The sequence below is a fragment of the Aulonocara sp. 'chitande type north' Nkhata Bay genome, linkage group LG9 (genome assembly GCF_057382095.1).
Source record: "Aulonocara sp. 'chitande type north' Nkhata Bay isolate Kocher_YH1m ecotype deep benthic linkage group LG9, A_spYH_male_GT1.1, whole genome shotgun sequence".
In the NCBI taxonomy this organism is placed as follows: Eukaryota; Metazoa; Chordata; class Actinopteri; order Cichliformes; family Cichlidae; genus Aulonocara; species Aulonocara sp. 'chitande type north' Nkhata Bay.
In genome coordinates, this window is record NC_141352.1 from 25,802,734 (window position 1) to 25,823,914 (window position 21,181).

General features: G+C 37.5%; 1 protein-coding gene across 1 annotated transcript in view; it reads left to right on the forward strand.

Moving 5' to 3' along the window:
• Nucleotides 1-5,942: 5,942 nt before the first annotated feature.
• The window catches only part of LOC147322252 (uncharacterized), a 47,902-nt gene continuing 32,663 nt past the window's right edge, over nucleotides 5,943-21,181 (forward strand). The window contains 1 exon segment of the mRNA XM_086305034.1: nucleotides 5,943-6,032. Within this exon segment, the coding sequence (XP_086161160.1) occupies nucleotides 5,943-6,032 (90 nt within the window).

The following is a 21,181-nucleotide window of genomic DNA, read 5'->3' on the forward strand; positions in this document are numbered from 1 at the left end:
TTCAACTGAAGCTCTGAATATAATCAGCAGTTATGTCTTCAGGCATAAATGACTATGCTGATCCAGGCAAATAGAGCGAAACCTTTGTGAAACTAAAAACCCTTATTTCAAAAATACATCTTTCTTTATAGTAAATCCTCTGTTTTGCCAATAGCAATAAGATAAACAAGTTGCGTCTTCAAGAAAAACAAATGTTTTCCTGTATTTTGAAATCAAAATACAACAATAATCCCAAATTAAAACTTGCATTACAATAGACACCAGACATATTTGGTTATATTTGAATAACAACTTGCATTCTTCTTTCGGATCCTGATGCTTGCAACATAATAACGAAATAAACAAATTTTAAGAACTGTGCAATTGCATCAGCCTCTTATGCTTGGTACTGAATAGGCTGGGAATGAGGTGCACTGGCCACACAAAAAGCAAAGAAGTTGTCCAATGATTGTGTTTGAAGGTCAGTACAAAACCTCTTTGAATATTATCATCATGTTCACCGTTCCAGTTAATTAGTTAATAAATGCTTAATTTCAAACCAGCTTCTATTCAGTTCTCAGCTCTGCAAAATACGCACTCACCTATTTCCCCTTTTCCTCACAACACATCACACACCCCTTTTATTTGTAGCCTCAAATCCCCTGTGAGATTTGCCAAACATTGCTGTCTGCTCCATCTTTTTAATCCACAGTAATGAAATATTGTGCTCTATGACAAAGAAAGGAGAAAGCGGTAAAAGGCCTGCCATTGATTAGACTACAGTCACTGTCTGTGCCATCTCTGCTGCATGTTCAATAACAATGGAGCGTTTCAAATGTGATCCCAAGGTCATTTGAATGGCTCTATAAGTTCAAAGTCTGTCTCATGTTTGATTTGGTGTGAGGTTACAAACAGGGTTCTATATGATCCAGATGGGCTTTCATTTCTAATCTGATCAGTGCTATCTGAAATATTTAAAAGCACGTTCAAAAGGTCTCTCCATCTTTGTTCTCTGAATCCTTCACCAAAGGTGTCCTTTTCATTCGAAGTACAATAGTATACTAGCTGTGTCCTCAAATAATATCTACCTCACACACTAAAAACTGTAACTGAGGAAGGTTTGCCAAGTTCATTCAACTGTTTTCATTTGTAGTTTTACATGTTTGCATTTGTTGACATTTAAACTGAGGATGTGGATTTGTCTACCCATGTTTTTCATTCTAGGAGGCACCATGTTAGCCCACACATCACCGTAAAGCCCATTAGCTGGGTGTGCTTCAATATATTCTAACTTCTTTGCACAGTTTGCTCTAGTGGTTGGAGTATTATGTATTTTTTTGATAATACAAAGTTTTGTGCAAGACTGAATTTAATGAAACTTCATAAATGCAATGTTTATTTCATAATCCCATCTATTTTTTTTTTCAATAAATTAAAACTTTTTTTTATACAGCACTGATTCACAGAACCAGAAAAACACAGGAAGGAACCTCGAGCAAAACCAGGTTCAGGGAAGGCAGCCATCTGCTTTGAGCAGCTGGGGTAAAAAAAGAGAGACTGAGAGAAAAGGACATGAAGAGACCACAAACTATAAGCAATGTGCACTGCAATTTGGCAGGACTGTCACAGCAGATCAGGAACATGCTGCATCAGAGTAAGAGATACCTGTATCTTATGGCGTTATTTTAGTGCTCAGAATAGAAGCACTAAAATAACGCCATATTATCTCTCTGTATCCCATTTATTGAATGTTTAAAACTGGCATAAAAAATGTGACCTCATTTTTAAATATGTGATTCAAATAAAAAAAACAATTGAAATACAGATCTTACATTTTAATAAACCAGTTGACTTTGACGTTTTTTCCTATTGCTTAGTCTTCCATTGAACATTTTGAAGTCCTCATTGGTAGGCGGGTTATTGTGTCCCTTCCGATGCTCAGACCAAACTGGTTTCCGTAATCCTTCACAGTCCACTAGTCCTATGAAGTTCATCTTCACATGTAGCAAAACCAAAGGATCATCTCTAAAGCTGAACAATAAAGCCAACATAAGTTTCTCTAAGTGCCCCTTGAGGCAATGCTCCAAATGGTAGTCAATCCCCATACACTTCCATATTAAAATACCCAACTTTACAGCATAAAAAAAAAAATATATATATATATATGTGTGTGTGTGTGTGTGTGTGTGTGTGTATATATATGTGTATATGTGTATATATATCAGAAGAAAAGTTGATAAAATAAATTAAAAAAATTGTATTGTTCGATGCATATGCGTACCGAACCGAAAGCACTGTATCGAACGGTTCAATATCGATACGAGTATCGTTGCACCCCTAATAAATATATATATATATATATAATTTTTCTTTCTTCTTCATTTGTCAATGTTATATGCTGTGTGGACTTTTTGTCAGAAAGAGAAAATCATTTCACGGTTTTATATTAATAAGAAGAAATATTTACCAAAGGGATAGCATCTGTAAATTATTTTCCCTACCTGGTTCATATTTTAAGCTGGCTTAATTTTTACCCTGGTTTTTAGTGTCCCACATTAAGTGACTCTGTCCTCCAGTTTGATAAAAAATTTGTAAAGGCATATATACACTGTGTTTTTTAACACTAATAATTTCATCGCAAGCCACACTGGCCAACATAGATCTAAAAAACCTGAGTAAGACATTACATTTGTAAACTGTACAAAGCTGCATTCCTAGTGATTGGTTAGTGGGTATAAGTTATAGCAGTTTGCCAACAGCAACAACCAACTCTGTCTTTCTCACCATCTCATTAAATTATATAGGACAACTTTATCCTATGATGAAACATTTCAATCCTGATAAGCTGGAAAGAGGTGTCAGTGATTCATTAAAGAAGTTAGAAAATGATGTGAGTCACATAAAATGGCCTTTAAAGCAAAGAGATCTGTGATAAGAGAATGTCTAAGAGATTTTGTTTTTTGTTATGCAGCATGCTATACCACCATAAACAAAATTTCAAATGAGGGAGTAAACGTTACAAGGATGTTGTTCAATCCTTTCACTGAACTTGCAGAGACCAGAACTAGTTCCAAGCAGCAGTGAAGCTGCAGTGAAGCATGGTGGCCCAACCCCTTATCTAGGCACTTTGTCAGTTTTTCTTCTGGGAATGGGGACCCATCACCTTCCCCTCTGTCTGTTTGGCATTTTTGAGAAAGAAATATGAGGATCTTTGAAGTGAAGGACAAATATATCCTATTTTCAAAGAGATAATTCAGGTTAATTACAGTTTAATGAAGCCAGTGTGTACTAATCATATAGACCTTGCCACTGGCTGTAATTTAATTTTGTATGCACAAACAGCTACATAATCTATAGTTTCTTCAGTGCGTTCATTCAATATGTCCTGGAGGTTAGATATGAAAACTTTCCCCCAAAGAGCTGTGTTTGCGATTGTGGCTCTTGTATAATACATGACTATTAATGGATTCAGCTCCTGGATGAGCACTCGGCGTAAAATTTGAAGAGGAATTCAGTCTGCATTAGTTGCTTAGTGAAGAGGTTTGCGTTATATATAGTTGTATACAGGGTGACCGTGGCTCAGGGGGTTGGGAATCGCATCTGTAACCGGAAGGTCGCCGGTTCGATCCCTGGGCTCTCTGTCCTGGTCATTGTGTCCTTGGGCAAGACACTTTACCCTACTTGCCTACTGGTGTTGGCCAGAGGGGCTGATGGCGCGATATGGCAGCCTCGCTTCTGTCAGTCTGCCCCAGGGCAGCTGTGGCTACAACCGTAGCTTGCCTCCACCAGTGTGTGAATGTGAGAGTGAATGAATAGTGGTATTGTAAAGCGCTTTGGGTGCCTTGAAAAGTGCTATATAAATCCAATCCATTATTATTGTATAAAGTATGTGTGTCTTAAGTAAGTAAAATTTTATCTATATAGCATCTTTTTTAAAATGAATACCGTAGAGTGCATCACAACAGAACACGAAGTTAAAAAAAATAAAGCGAAAAAAATCATGTTTTAAAAATCTCTTGTTGGCTGCTTTTTCAAACGTAACAGATGTCAGCCTTGGGGGGAGAGAGTCTGGGGGCCACTGTGGCAAAAGCTCTGTCTCCTTTAGTTCTCAGCTTTATATGTTGCATGGCCAGAAGTCCCTAATCACATATGGATTACATATGGATGTAAAAGTTCACTGTTGTACACCAGTGCTTGCCCATGCAAAGCTCTAAAAGTCAAAGCTAGAATTTTAAAGTGGGCTCTGAAGTTGATGGGGAGTCAGTGCAACTGAATTAGGGAAGCTGTGACATAAGAGTACTTAATTAGAATCCTCCCCATTGCATTCTTAACAACTTGAAGACATCCCAAGGAGATTTTGTTAAGATAAGTGAAAAAAGAATATTAAAAATCCAGACAAGAGGAAATCGATGTAACAACAACTATTTCTAATTCAGAGTGTATTACTAGGAGAAGAGTGAATCAAAATTTTAACAAGATCATCTTAAGTCTGAGGCAGAAGTTACCCCGACATTCCTGATAGAAGATTTTAGCATATGTTGAAAGGGGACCAAGAGTTTCCATCACCTTAGGCACCAGTCTGTCAGGGGCACAAACAAGGACCTCTGTTTTCTCTTCATTATACCTGAAAGTCTCAACGGGGCCCGCAGGCCGGTACGAGATGTGGACCCAAACGCAGAACCAGACACAGACAGTCAAACTTCAAAACCAACAAAATTTTATTGGTGGAATCACTGAAGTATTTACAACTAATAGAAAGCCACAGGGAATTGTCAGATGCACAGGGGAAGGGGAAGCATGTGATACACGGAGCTCTGGAACAGAGGGAGATGAGTGTTAAAAGATGCACTGGGAGCTGGTGACAGGAACAAATCTTAACAGTCTGAGCAGATGTGACTTACTTTTACAGACGAGAGGTAGTCAGCAGTAAAAGCTTAATCCTGCAGCAACAATGACAACTTTTTGCTTTTATAAAGTTCTGGTTCTGAACTTTGTAAATGTGAACATCTGTGTACGTAGATGTTGGCAGATTTGCACTTTTTATCTCTTTTCTTGTTTTTATAGATAGCTTGCTATCAGTTTGAGACTGAATGGGGCCTTGTTACCAACTACATGCAATCTGTTTTTGATATAGCTGACTACATTCAGCAGCTGACTGTCTTGTTGCTGTTTTATTACTGGCCTGATGCATGAAAGTCAGTTTGAAGATGGAAACTGACTGCAAGTGGTCAAACACCTGATCTTCAAAGCAACCGTTTTAAAGGCAATAAGACTATAATTTCGAGCATGATTTGTGGGGAGTCAGTGCAACTGAATTAGCAAAGCTAGGAGCAGACCAGCTCCTACAGATTACACGGCCTTAAATTATTGGCTGTGCTTTAAAAGGGTTTAAACTTTTCCTGGCTGATCAAATTAATTTAGTTAACTAGATTATGTTTAGTTAACTCGTTATAATACACCCCTTTAATTTTGGACATTAAAGGTACCAATTAGTTATCAGTCTGTAGGGGTACTTAATTGTTCAGACATGTTTTCTTTTAATTTTGAGTATTTGAAAAGGAAGAAGAAATAAACTGTACTGACTGCTTTCCTCTCTTAATAAGTATTATTAAACTTGAGTACTCATAAAATCCTAAGGTGAAGAAATATGTTGAATGCTTAGCCCCAGTTTGCCCCTGAAAATGTTGTTTATGAAGGTATTACTGCTATGGAAGTATTTTCATGGCAGCATGGAATTTTTTTTCGTTCCTACTCTTTCAAATGGCTTATTTTGTACGTTTCTAGACACAAGGGGGATCTTCTTTTGTTTGTTTGTTTTCTTTTGAATCCGTCCCATTTCTACTGTCAATCCATCCATCTCTTTCAGCTTTTATCATTATCTCTTTGCATATCTATTTCTTTCTCCTTTTGTACTGAATAAACCGCTGAAAGAATGAGAAGGTTTGAGTAAGACCTTGTGTGAAATGCAGAGAATCCTGAGAATCAAGTATCCTCAGTCCCTGAGGGAGGCTGCAGGTGACAGCCGCAGGACTGATAGGACAGATGTGAAAGAGGTCAGTGAGAGATAAAAGAAGAGTTCAGTTTTAAATTCCATATGTGTTGTGAAACCTGACAAAACACAAGACAATACAACAAAGCAAAGGTGGAGGTTGAATTATTAAAATCATCCAAAATTTAGTGAAGACGTTTTATGAATAATTGTTTGACAGCATCTTATCTCACCGCCTTTTATGCTATTTATTTATTTAATTTATTTATTCATTTATTTTTGTTCTACTTGCTTTAATTGAGAAGGATTCTAATGCAGAAGCTTTTAAATCTGGCGGAGGACCTTTGGAATTGTTGTTGTTGTTGTTTTTTGCTTTTGGTGTTTTTGGTTTTTTTGGTGTATGCATAACTGGGAGGCTTTCATTCAAATAAATAAGGCACCACTGTGTACCCCAGTATTGAATTCTCTTTAATCGAAGCCATGATCTCTGCAATTAATAACCCAGACAGCACGTAACCCTCTTGTAAAGGCATAGCTTGTCACTTACACACTGTGATTTTGCATTTTAATTTCTCTTTTAGGTTGCTGGTACACCTGTTTCAATTGTTTCAATTGTTAACACCTCATTAGCTCAGTTATTAGTAGTTATCACTCTTATAGTTAATAGTGCCCTCCCACTCTTTTTAAAAATATTTTATCACCTTTATGAATGTTGATGATGCTGTGTTATGCAAATGACACATGGGATTTTGAGAAAATGAACATTAGGAGACTGATCATCTTTATAAACTGATATGAAGCTGTACTAAAGGGAAAAGAGTTCTGGAACTTCTTCTAGAAGTTCTTTTGCTCCCCATTGTTAGTTCAAGTCGTACTAACTAGTTAAATTTTAGCAGACTTTGGTTAAAACAACACAAAGTTTTACCTGTATGTTAGTGTCAAAACATTGGCTATTGTCTAACAATGAACAGCTGTTTAATTAGCTTTTCAAAATGTGTCTGCAATTACAGTTGGCAAATGGCATGCTTTGGTTGGAATATGTATTTACACATTATCAAAAAGTCTACCAGCTATACTAGAAGCCCCAAAAACATTGGACATGGCATCAGATGATTACTGATGGGAGGCTGGATGTGGTACATGACACACTGTAGCCATAGGCTATGAACTTATCCATCCACAAGCATATTATATCAATTGCACACTGGGCGGTGCCTTATCCATGCACTCATTCAAAAAAGTACTACAGTTAGCTCATTAACATGAAAGTACATGTTGTCTTTATTTTCCTTTCTATTGTGTACAAACATCACAGTTGACTTGCTTTTTTCAGCGAAGCCACTTTGAAATGCAGGGGGTAAAAAGATGCCGAAGGTGACTTCCTGCTGGCCTCTTTAATATAATAAAATGGAAGCCAATGTGTTAATGTTGTCTGTTTAAAAAGGCCATTGCAATTCCTCATAGAGAATAGCATCACATGATTTGAAATGGTGACCATTCTTCTTATGGTTTAGCCACGCTGTAGGTAAAGGTCCTCTTAAGGTATCTCTTTGATTGGCAGTTAATCTTCGCCTTTTGCAGAGCTGCGTAATCATATGCAAATTAGGGGGAAACACTGTCAGTTGAACTCATAGGAAGATTGATGATGACTTACAAGATTGGAGTTGGCTATTAATATCCCCGAGACCTGATACTGTGGCAATTCAATTTCATAGTAAATCAACTAGTAAGTATATAACTTTTAATAGTCTTCAAGTGACTGACTGTTAAATTCATATCAAGACTACGCTTAAAATTGCAGCAGTTTTGAAAATGTACCTAAGGCAATGTTAGCATAATTGCTGGCATATGCTCTAAAGACCAGGAATAGGCTGACTTTCCCCTTTCATTCATGGTGTCAAGTTCATACAAATGCTTGTTGCAATAGAAATCCCACAAACAGATAAATCTATAGGAGCTATTCCTCATCCATTATTTATGGTCTTTCTATAGGTGTCAGACCAAAGGCCAGCCCATACATATTTAAGTTTCCATCTACTTGATCTGTCAGACTCTTGATGCATGACTGGAGACAAACACCCCACCCCCCTTGCTTGTTGTATTTTTTTTTCTTTTCAGCTGAAAACCTTTGAATCTATTAAGCTATCATCAGAAAGTTGAAGCATACTTAATGGGTACTGTCTGGCTGTAAAGTTGATAACCTTGAGATCTTAAAAAGGAAATGAACGGGTTATGAAAAGACACAATATTGACCCAGACTGTTCAGTTCAGCATTTTCCCCCCAGTTCAGAAACATGTTAGTCTTTGTACCACTTTTAGTTTCCATATTAGAGTTCTGAACACACTGCATTTTACTATGGTGATTGATTTTTAAGATTGAGGAGCCTCAGCACTGGCTGGTGGAAAGTAAGGCAGGTCACCACGGGCAGTAAACATAAGTTAGAAGTGGAGTGCGTAGGGGTTTCAGTGAAAATAGACACCTGAAGATTTAAACCTATAAGGACTAGCAAACCACACCAGCATACAGTGATTGCCTTGGTTTTGACAGGCAGAAAAACGAACATATGGGATGAGTGAAAGCCAACATGACTGATGGCACACTAAATAACAGGTAGATTATAGTCATCGCTAAGCAACATTTCAAATACCAAGAAACCAGTAACTGTGGCATATGATTGTATAGAACAGGAATAGACATCTAAATAATTATGGCTTCTCTTGCTCCAGTGGCTTCAATTTGAACAGAAATAACACAGAAAAAGCCAAACCTATAAAGTTAAGTGAGACAGTGAATGTGTGGAACGTGTGGACTTTTGAATCATACACTCAATAGTAAGATGAAACTGAAAAAATCTTTACTCAAACAAAACTTCAGCCAAGCTGAATGAGTTGACCTATAAAATAAATCTCAGAGCATAGAGCAATATTTTTCTGTACGCCTCCCCGCAGAGTTATGTAGATTTTTAGTGTTAAAAGTGGAAACAGCAGACTTCAATAATTTTAGGGGTGACGCAGCTCCCTGCAAAGTAAATGGAGAGGCAAGCCAGCATGGGTAGAAACGAAGTTAATGTTTCTACTTTAGTTGAAACTTCATGTCTCCCCGGGCTAAACAACTCAACTTCATTAACATGCTGACAGAAAAGTAAAAAATGAGAGAGAACTGAAAGAAAGCACAAAATAAACACAAACAGCACAAAATGCAGAGCAGTCTGCCAGCCTGTTTATAACCAAGTCAAATTGTGGCATTACCACGTTCCCAATGCGTGCTTTAGGCTTAAGCAACATAAGATAACAAGTTACTTTTTAGTTTAGCTATTTGCCAGAGTATCTATTATTTGTCCCTGCCTCTGCTAAATTATTATTATATTATTACAGTGAAAACTACCATTAACTAAATAAAAGAACCTAATTTAAAGCATACACTTATCTGACAACGAAATTCACCACAAAGATGACTTTACTTTACATTACTTTATTGATTTATATAGACAGGATAAAAACCACAAAGTGTTTCACATAAAACAGATAACACAATACAGGACAATCAAATATACAACACAAATCTAGTTAAAAGCTAGTCTAAAGGAAAAAGTCTTAAGATGATGTTTAAAAGAATAAAAACAGTCCAGGCAATGTAAAGATGGAGGGAGAGAATTCTGGCAGCCACCGCTCTAAAAGATCTATCACCTCTGGTTTTAAAACGTGTGCTCAGGCTGCGAGAGGGAGTGTGAGGTTCTAAAAAATCAGAAATATAGACAGGAGCGTCACGATTCAAAGATTTAAAAGTCAGTACTAAGATTTTAAAATGAATTCTAAAATGTACTGGAAGCCAGTGTAATGAGTGTAAAATTGGTGTAATGTGCTCTCTTTTTCGTGTCTTTGTTAAAAGCATTCTGGACTGACTGGAGACAATCAAGATTCTTTTTGCTCAAACAAAGAAAAAAAATGTTAATCTAAACGGGAAGAAATAAAAGCATGAATAATCATTTCTAACTCACATTTAGACAACAAAGTTCGCAGTTTAGAGATATTTCTTAGTTGAAAAAGGTTGTGCAGTTTCTTCTTTCAACTTGTCAATTTGCAGCTATGCACCAGGGCTGCTGTCTAAGACATTCTGTTGTTATGAAGGGCATCTCTAAAGGCATTTATGCACATAGTTGGCTTTGGCATATGGTGGAGCTGCTATAATGAGCCGATAGAGAGGAGATTAGCCATAATTTGACCATCATTCACTAAATATTTATTGGGTTTTATTGACTGGATTTTGCTCTGTTGGAAATTGACATTAATTAATAATAAAGTTACATGGCACAGCTCATCTAACAGAGAACATGGGGGAGGGATTTAAACTGTACTGTTATGTTTGATTGGATAACCTGTGTTTGAAGAGGGAAATGTGAGATGAAGTGTTCTTGCCCTTTAAGGATTCGAAAGTTTCTGCAGGTTCCTCTCTTGACTTGTTGAGCCATATGGGGTGGCCTTGACATTACAGCTACTGATTGGTCCTCATCATCATCTAGTCATTTCAAAAGCCCTGGCTTCAGCAGTTGCTACCAAGTGAGCAACTGACAGCAGCAGCATTTGTAGATCCTGTCCTCAGTCTCCAAACTTTTACTAGTTCTTTATGTGTGCTTTCCTCAGCGTAACCTTGATTTTATAAAGTGTTATAAATAGCACAATCCACCCACTGTGTAAATATCTCTGAAGCAGGAGGGGCGAATTTCCTATTTATTTTTGTACATTTTTGTCTTGTGTTTTGTTGAGGTAGGGAGTTAGGGATAGCACTGGTATTTTGTTTGCTTTTGTTTCACATATGGTTTAGGTTGCACTTTCTCCTGAAAATTTTTTCTTTGTTTTTTACTTTAGTCATGCCTCATCTCAGAAAACGTTTAAAAAACGTCTGTGATGTACTACATCGCCACCACAACAACCTGCTAATGCTGACTTTCTTTGTTATCACTTGGCATCCATTGTTGCTCTGGCTGGTCCATTAGGTCATGAGTCCCAAAGGAAACCTTGTGAATATCTTTAAGATGCCACCAGCTTTGATAAATCTGGCACACTGTGTTGAAAACTTGATGAATCCACACAATTAACATCTCTTAAAAATAAATAATTACATTTTGGGAGTAGTGATTTTATAGTGACATGATTACTAATTGTATGTTTAATATCTCTTGAAGATTCCAGTGTCATGAAGAAACAAAGATAATCTAAGAGATGATATAACACAAAAAAAAAACAGACAAAAGATTAAATGAAAAGGAATGGAGAACTGACAGCATAAAGAACAAACAAGCAGTTCAAAATCTGTAATAAGCCCTCATGCCTTTTAGTCTGGGCCTCAGCTTTGGATGTTAGGTGGGGTTTTTTCTCCCTACTGAGTAATACACAGCTTTAATTTGTTAAAGTGCCCAGTCATGTCATCATCCCACGAATCTGGACTACTTACTTTGATGTCTGAAGTCTGTTTTTAATTTCACTCTTGACTTTTTATTTTTTTTCCTTTCAGCCTGTCAGTTGAAAAGGTTGACCCACGAGTGGCCTAATTATCAGCTCGCTGTGATTTGGAGCATCCAGTCAACAATTCTACGTTTGGCAAGAAGCTCCTCAAAAATTGAATCTGTCTGTCCAATTTATTTTGTCTGCTGTTCAGTTTCTGAGGGGCTATAACAGAAAGGTCATCAAACCCTCTAATGTGGGTTTACAAAAACACTGTGATTGTTTAAATGATAAAGTACCAACACGATGGGGCATTTCTGGCTTCACTGCTCCCCGTGTCACTTACTTTACATCAATAGAGCCTCAACAGAAGCGGTTTGATTGCTTAACATAAAGGCAGCAGCTGACTTAAAAGACATTTTCCTGTAATTTCATTCTGTCATAATATTATGTTAGTTCAATTAAAATCCACACGTGTGTTAAAATATATTTCCTTTGCTGTTTGTGACAAACAATTACCAAAATCCTTTGAATAAGAACAAAGTAAAAGCTTTAAAGGGACATGCTAACTGCATTGTCTGAGGCTGTTCAGTGATACTCCCTGTCGAAGTCAACATTTCTCCACAAAGCTGCAGAAAACAACTCTCTACATATCCTTTCTTTATGGATGAATGAACTGAGAAAGAAAGTGGATAACAAAGAAGTATTTCTTCCTCAGTGATGTCCTTAAGCTGAAGTTTGCATTTTCTTACAGAAGTACCCACACACTGACTTAATGGACTGCTATAATGGATGTTCATTATCCCCAGAGGATAAATCTTTTGAACTTTTTATCCCCTCTCTTTTTATCTGATACAATCAGAAAGTTAACATTTTGATTCTGCTGTTAACTACTGGGTTCAAGGGCTTTCGCATTTCCTTGACAACTATGTTTTCTATCACGACAGTGATATACCATTTGTTCTATTTATAGCACTATTCAGTAAGTCCATACGTGTCCACTTGTGAGATATACAGCAAGTCTTGTACTCTTACACCATCCTCCTCTCAGATCTAAATTTATTACTTATTATTAACATGACTCATAAAGACAGTGGGGTTTATCAAAAACATTAAAAGATTACATTTACTCAGATAGTCATGTCATTAGGTACACCTTGCTTATAGCAGATTGGACCCATTTTACTTTCAGAGCCGTCTCATGGATTCCTGAGAGATTTTGCTCCATATTGACACTATAACATTTGATGATGATAGATTTGATAGCTTTATAACATGGCATGCTATCTCTCTGAAAGCAGCGTTCAGAAGAAGGGTACACTGTCATTATTATCAGCCATGTTTAAATGATCCTCATTTGGTACTAAGAGCCCCAAAGTATACAAAGAAAATATCCTCAACATCATCACACCACCAAAACAAGCCTGAACTGCTCTATCATACTTTGAACAGCTTTCATGTTGTTTGTACCGAATTCTTACCCTACCATCCAAACGGCGCAGCAGATATTGAGATACATCAGCCCAATGTTTTTCCAGTCTTACTGCTGTCCAACTTTGGTGACCCTGTGAAAAGTGCAGCTTCAGTTTTCTGTTCTTAGCTGAGAGGATTGGCACCCAGTATGGTCTTCTGCTGCTGTAGACCATTAAACCCTAGGTTTGACATAATTCATAATCTTGTCCTTGGTTGTAACAAGCAGTTATCGCTGTAAACTTCCTATCACCTCTAAAACCTAAACATGGTTGTTTTGGAAAATCCAGTAGATCAGCAGTTTCTGAATAAATCAAACCAATCCATCTGGTACTAGCAAGTATTCCACATTCAGGCCACAAAAGGTGGATTTAAATAAAGTGTAAAATTGATCATGATTTAATCTCAGTTTAAAATGTTAGTCATTTTCCTCTGTCGTACTTAGATATCATCAGTTAAAATGTTGTCATTAGTTTTGCAAGTACATATAAACAACATAAACAATTTGCATAATTATATTGTCGAACCGCTTTCCTTTGACTTTCCATTAAAACAGTTTTAATTATGGGACTGGTGAAACCCACTACCAACTGTAAAAGCTACTGTCTTGTGAGGGCATTCTAACAAATCCATAAAAAATAATGGTAGTGGTTTCAGTTTATGAAAGATTAAAGGCTCCTTATTCAATTTGGAGATGTGTTTAACTTCAGTCAGTGATGAGTTCACAACTGCACTTACCTTGGGCTATATGGATAAGACAGACTTGAGAATTTTTAAATGCATTATGCATCACCAACTAGAGTGTTGGGGGGGGTCCACAGATAGAAATGCAACAGCAAAAATGGGCACAAAGAAGCTGCATTTATTTTAAAAATGCTTAGCAGGTGGTCTCTTCACTGAATGACTCACACTCTGCAACCTTTCTCCAGTTGTGTCAGGTTGTGTTTATTTAATGACAGCCTGTTTCCTGTAAATGCAAATTAAATGTGAACACCAAAGTTGGACAGCTTTATTCGCTAGGAACCTTTAACACTGAACTGTCCTATAAATCTTTCAATGTTCAAGTCTCAGCTGTGCAGGATTCACACCCGGATCAAGGCTAAGAGTTCCCATCATCTTAAAAGGCAATTTTTATATTCAACTTTGTATCTGGGGAAACACATCTACGTGGAACAATTGAATGAGCTGCTGTGTGATGTTAATTATAATGTATATACAAGCTTACAGTTTCAAAAAGACAAACTGCCAGTGCACAGGTTTGCTTCTTTAAACTGCTGCAGTATTCAACACGCCGTTTCACAATACAAAACCACTGACTGAATGTCATTGGCAACTGCATGATATGTTCTTGTTTTCCAGCCGGTCTTGCTAATTTTATTTTTTGTGCATAATCCATTTCTAAAGCGGGCTAATTGAATTTTCATGAGATTACAGCTCCCTTCCCAAGTGTGTTTAACTCAGTGATACCCCGTTCTCTATGTACTGTTTGCAAATGTGCCTTGTGCCATCACTCATTTCTTATTAATGCCTATTAAGATGGTAATCACAAGCCTCATTATCTGTGTAAAAAAACAGAGCTGGGCTCCGAAGTGATTCACTGGAGTCTAACGGTAAACAACAGACCACAGTTTGAACCAATATTTGACCAATCAAAGTTGTTTGACTCACGCTGAATGATAAACGGGTTAAAAATGTTAGAAAGAAATTTCCATAATAGCTTCCTAAAAAAAAAAATATGATAATGGTCTTTTGAAAGGCAGTCATGGCATTTAATGTTTAATTCATGTGGAATGTTTATTGTGAATGGTTAACTAGAAACTCAGCAGCTATTACAGTTAAAATGCTATAACTTCTGTATTTTTATTGATGTTACTCTATAATGTTTGTGACACAAATAATGAGTGCTACTTACCTTTTCTGGCCAGCCTTCTGTGTCATTTTTAGTATTAATGAAGTAAAATGTGAAGTGCGTTCAAATCGCTGGACCTTCACTGACTTTTGGTCCATTTTGGTGTTGGGATTTATAGAAAGCATGAGCGTGATACTGTCACGGACCCGGCTCTGGAGGACTCGGGGGTCCGTGAGCAGTTTTGGTTGTTGTTGTTGTTGTTGTTGTTGTTGGGTGATGTGTGTGTGTTTTTCTGCACAATGCTGTGTTAGTCTGTGTTCCACTCGTATGTATAGGCAGGGTGTGGGTGTGTATGTGTGTATGTCTGCGGGTGTGGCTGGAGGATGGAGCACAGCCACCTGCAGGCCTGGTGGGTGTGGCCCTGCGAGAGGACTGGCCACACCTGAAGTTCCTGCCTGTTGGTGATCAGGGCTCATCGGGGGAGCTACTCAGGAGAGTGTTGGAGTGCGGAAACACAACAGCGGGGGAGCACGAGCACGAGCACAGACGTCGGAGGGAAGCACGCACACGGGGTTCAAGGGAGCAACGGGGAGTTATTGTGTTTACAGCTTTTCACTGTAAATAAAGAGCACTGTTTGCATCGCAGAGTCTGCGTTTTGGGTCCTCCTTTCCCCACATCCCCACTGTCTGCCAGCCAGACCGTGACAGATACACTCAATATAGTGAAGTGGGAACAGGACACATGCACAGTTCTTAGGCTATCTATCTCCTACATGTCAGTAATATGCAGTAATATGATAGCCAGTGCCGGTCCTAGCCTGTTTGGTGCCCTGGACGAGCACTCCCTCTGGGAGTTTCTGATTCTGATTCTGATTGTTTGTTTAAAAAAAAAAGCAGTTGACTAGCCCTTCAAAGTCTAAATAAACACAACAATCAATGCCTCATCAGGCAAAGTTTAATAAAATTTGATATTGCTGATATTTCCTCAGTGTTTTTATTTTCTTTTAGTTTTTCAAGTTTTCAATTTTGATCTTGTTCAAAAGATTTCTTCATTTTATTTGAGTTAATTAAATTGGAGGTTTTTTCACACCCAGTTTTAACTTTTTGATTAGTTTTAGTTTGCTATAATAGCCTTGCTTTGGGCACTATAAAATATCTCTACCAGACCTCTCAGGCACTCTTCTCTGCTTCTCTCCTCCCTCAAGCTCGCTGACTGACAGATGGGGCTTATTTTTCTATTTTCTTTCTGTGTACACACGCTCACATACACTTACCATGCACTCACACACTGCATACCTACTGACTTGCAGACAGTTGTACATGTTATTGATTTGTTTCTTTACATTATTTGATTAAAATCCTCAGACTGTGTGGTATTCCTTTGTCACATTTTTTGTTCTAGATTTATTAGCTACAAATACAACATGATCACTTCAGCTTTATTTTTGGTGGTAGAGCAACACAAACACATCAGAGACCTGTACTATGAAATGGGATCAGAGTTAAGCCTGAGTTTTCAGTAGTACAAAAGTAGATCAATTTGTACACAGTACCTATTTGCTGACCTTATATCCAGTTTACACATAGACTGTATTTGAATGGTCTTATTTTTCTTTACTCTCCGATTGAAAAGCACCACTGATCCTGCAGCTGAGAGCAGCACCTAAAACTGTCTCTTAAAGATTAATTTAATGAAAATCATCATCATCTATTAGATTCTCCTGATATTTGTCAGTCCTTCTTTCTTTAAATAGGATAAACTTTATTAAAAGAACAGCTCTGTTTAGGTCTTTTTGACCAAATGGCTTAAAGAACACACTTTTAATACGATATGACCGCTCTACAGCACTTTCCCTCCCACACACATGCACACACACTCTTATTTCTATTTCCACTGAATTATCTGCAGCAGCGGCGCTGCACTATTTTTTCAAGATTTATTAGCTACTAGCGAACTATTATTAGCTTAAAGTGCCTTGAGGCAACTGTTGTTGTGATTTGGCGCTATATAAAACCCCTCTAAGCCCCTCTGTTGCCAAGAGATTTATCTATAATTGTGATTGGTGATTGAAAGATACCATGGGTATGTTGAACTCATGGTGCATGCAAATTAAATGCAAACAACGACATCGCCTGTTATGGTGTAAGTGTTACTAAGATTTGTGTTAGATTTGTATTGTTTATTGTCATTTATGCTTAGAAATATCTACTCATATATGCTTAGTGTTTTATAACCAATGTCATGTTGGTAGAGGTTTGATCCCTAGTAGTCTGTGGAGACTGTGTGCCTCCCAGAGCACTCTGGCATGCACACACAACTTAAGGTCAGGAGAGAGGTTATATCTGCTCTTACTGATTTATGGTATAGAAGGACACCTACTCTGTATCTGGTTAAGTATAAGAGCCTTTTGTTTAGATGGACTGCTAGACTCCTGGCACCAGCTTTGGGGAGTGTTCACGGGGTCACATCTTGATCCCACATGTATACCTATATGAAACGTCATATGTTAATGAACCTATGCATATTCATGTAACCACAATAAAAGGAATGCTATGGGGAACCTGGCTGAGAGTCTGACGGAGGTCAAGTGGGTGGAACGACACTTGGCTCCAGGCAGGCCTCCCTCATGCATGAGTAACACAAAGAACTTTGCCTACTTGTGTCTTGCTTTTGCTGTGTAGTAAATTGTCTTGAACGTTCCAGTGAATAGGTTTATGCTATGAACCTATCAATTTACATGTTGATTACACAATTGGTCTGTATTAGCCCTGTGATGGACTGGTAACCTGTCAGTGTGTACCCTGTGTACCACACCACCATATTTCACTGAAGAAAGAGGTACCTTGGTTGATGCACTATTGCAAAAGGAAAAGCGTTATGTGAAGATTCGCACTAGTTGTAGAGAAGTATCTACAACCAATTTCATGGGAATTTTACTTCAGTATGTGCCAAAGTGGTCATAGATGGAGCCATAGCATTTATGTGCCTAAAAACCCATACAAACACAAAGCATCTTGTCAAGAAAAAGGTTTTACAGCTGTGTTTTACATTAAGGTCTGCCACATGCACCAAAAAAAAAAACACCAAGGGAAATTTAGTTTTGCAGGTTCTTGAGATGCTTTTTAAAGCAGTTTCAGAAAAGTTCTGAGCACAAAATGCAATGTTCCAATTGAAAATACATTATAAATAGCTTTGGAGTTTCCCTTTAATGGCTTTATGAAGACGAATGTGCCAATGAAGTCGTCTCTGGTATCATAAAGCGGTCAGGCCTCTTATAGAAAAGCAGTTGGAGTGAAATAGATCCAGCAGCCAGAGTCATGGAAGAGAAAATGAAACGTATTGAACTGAACTCGAGAACTTCGGTCAGCTCTCCTGCTGAACTCCCGTCTTGCATTATTTTTTTTCACACATGATCAGTTTACAATAATGTAAGTAATGTAATTGCTCCTCTCCGGGCTACGATGTCTATCGCAGTGTTCAATTCTCCCCCACAGCAGTGAGACAGGAGACGACATTTGCATTTCCTGCAGTATGGATTAGTAAATGAGCAGGGCCCGGTGGCTTAAAAGCTCAGCATTTTCCAATACATCAAGCCAAAGCTATTTAATTACTGAGACCACAATTATCTTTGGCTTCTATATGTTTCCTCCTTTGTTTTAAATAAAGGCTGCCGCCTTGGGCTCCGTGCACAGCAGCAGCAGCATTAAGAGCAGGTTAGTTACAGTTGAACTTTATGTAGAGATTTTTCTTGTCTCTTGTAGTGAACTTACAGTAAGGAAATGTATTTTATAATAAACTTGGAAATTGTGTGTCTGTACAACTTGAACTCTGCTCTTCTTAGTGAGCGCACCAACTAGCACAAGCTGAAATTGACATGGAAGACTCCTGACTCTTTCTCAAGTGCTACAATCAAGCTCACCTTTATGCCTTTAAATAAAAGTTGTCTCTTGGATGGATTGCCTTCACATTTGATACTGACATTCACTCTGGATGATTTGTAATCGGCATCATCAGGTGAACGTTTTAATGTGTTCAATACTTTGCTTCATGACTGAATTCCAGAAGAACAAATGACATTTTCATCAGCCTGTATTTGGTTTTGAATTTTATGTAGTTAGTTAGAAAAATCTGGCATGCAGACTACTGGTGTTTAAAGAAAATGGCATGATTGTTACATGGCACATATCTGGACGCACAAACATTGAATCCTCTTCGATAGGACCAAAAGATAAGATTAGTGATAGGTGGGAAATTACTAAGTTACCTAAATATAATGAAATATAGGGTTCCACAATTAGTCAAAGTTTAACCTTGATCATAAAATTTTGGCTTCTTACTAAGAAAACACAAAAGAGTGAAAAATGCACCAACAGAACATAAAACAAAAGCAAATCATGCTCCCTAAATCACCACGTAACTACATGCCTGCCTCTACCAATCACTGCTTTTTCCCTTAACAGTGCAGCTTTAAGTTTTTTTGGACTACTACAACAGATGTAATGTCAACCAAGAAAATCAGACAGTGCTCTATATTTGTATATCCAGCCACAAAGCAAGGCAGCTAGCTTATTCAACCACCTGAAAACACACCACAAACTGCAGTATAACTAATGCATGAAGGCCAACCCTCAAGAATATGAGCCCTGCTCTTAGAGCAACTGTGACCATATGATTTCCTCTGGGATTACAGTATTCTCACTCTGACTCTGAAATCATTCACACAATCACATTCCACTGTGAATAAGAACATTGTTTGGAAAACGGCTAAATAAATGGACAAAAGGTATGATATCCTCTTGTGCAATTATTTTTCCAAAGTGGAAAAAAAGTGCTGTATGGAAACCATTTCAGGGGATTTAACAGCTGCTGATTAGTTTGCTAAAAGTAGTCTTCACATCCAATGTGCAGGTACAATTAATGAAGTGACTCAATTTATATATAGCTTTGAGGAAATGCACTCAGGTGTATCAACATTTTTCTGTAAACTGTTTTAATTCAAAGCAAGAACAGTTTAAATGTGAATGCAATGATCTGTTGATTGACCTGTAATAATTTATCCTGCAGCTCTAATTAAACACACTGTTATTTTATGGAAAATGTATAATCTGTGCATATACTCTCCACCAGTCTCTTTATTAGTTGACATCCTGATGCACGATTTTAAAGCCATTCAAATCAAAGCACTGAGAAGCCTGTTCCCCAGTTATCCATTTGTTCTTTTTGAGGCACTCCTTCTTCAGCTTCCAGTTTAACTTCAACTGTTTAACAGATATCTGGCAAGCTACCCAGTCCCTTATGCAGCAAAACTATAAAGTTTCCACCACCGTACATTACACTTGGTATACGGTACTTCTGAAACCTCTTTCCAATATGGAAATCTCATTCCTGATGATCTGCACATTTGATTTTGCAAACCTTTCCATTTAACTGGGCTTGTAACCAGCACTGAGAGTCCACGAGCATTTCTGGCAGACCTCTGCAAATCATATTTGTTGATCTGATTCTAGATGCATGCATTTTCTAATATAAATGCAGGAATGATCTGTAGATCCTATGATAAATGTGTATCTTTTTGCTCTCCGGCTGCATTCGCTGGCAGTCAGTTGTGGAAATGTTTTTTTGTTTTTTGTTTTTTTTAAATGTATTGATGATGATTGAGATGATTTGCAAGTCACTCTAAGGAAAAATATAAAAACACTTTTGGGAAGAGTTTATATCTTTCCAAAAGTTATTTATGAATCCTAAAAAGCAGCTTTAGTACTGCCTAACATTTCTCTTTTACAATATTGCTTGGTAGAGACTGAGGTGTACACTTACTCTTTAAATAAACATTAATTTATGAAATGAATAACCCATTTTTTAGAACGTTCAGTATGCCATTAAAGAGTATGTATCACCTACAATTATTAATCCAGGCGTATTTGTTTGGCTACAAAAACTTTGGTGTAGAGCTGAAGATGCTCTCTTAAATTAGATTGTGTCTGTTGCGCTGAAAACACTAAACAGCATGGCTTTTCCATTTGTCATATCTCCACAGTGTTTTACTGATAATCTGAAGGAATTGCTGAACAATAAACACCCCCAACGTTGAAACGATGGGTAAAACAAGCTTGCATTGATCAACCAATGTGATAATCCCTGCAGAACACATATTTGGATGTCATTTAGTTTTGTTTTGTTTTTTTGTATCGTATCGTAAAAGAGCTCTCTGTTGACAACAGATTATGATATGTTAATGCCATAAACAATATTTCAGCACAGAGAACTGTGAAATTGCTTCATCCATCCAGGAAACAGTATTCACTCTTTTATTTATTGTTTTCTTGTCACCTAAGATCGGTATCAGTTTCTGGAATTTTAGTCAAGGCTTGTAGATAAATTTAAACCTTCCTGAACATTTCAAATGTTTTCTCTTCATGTAAATTCATCTCTCTTCAAGCTGCACTGACGA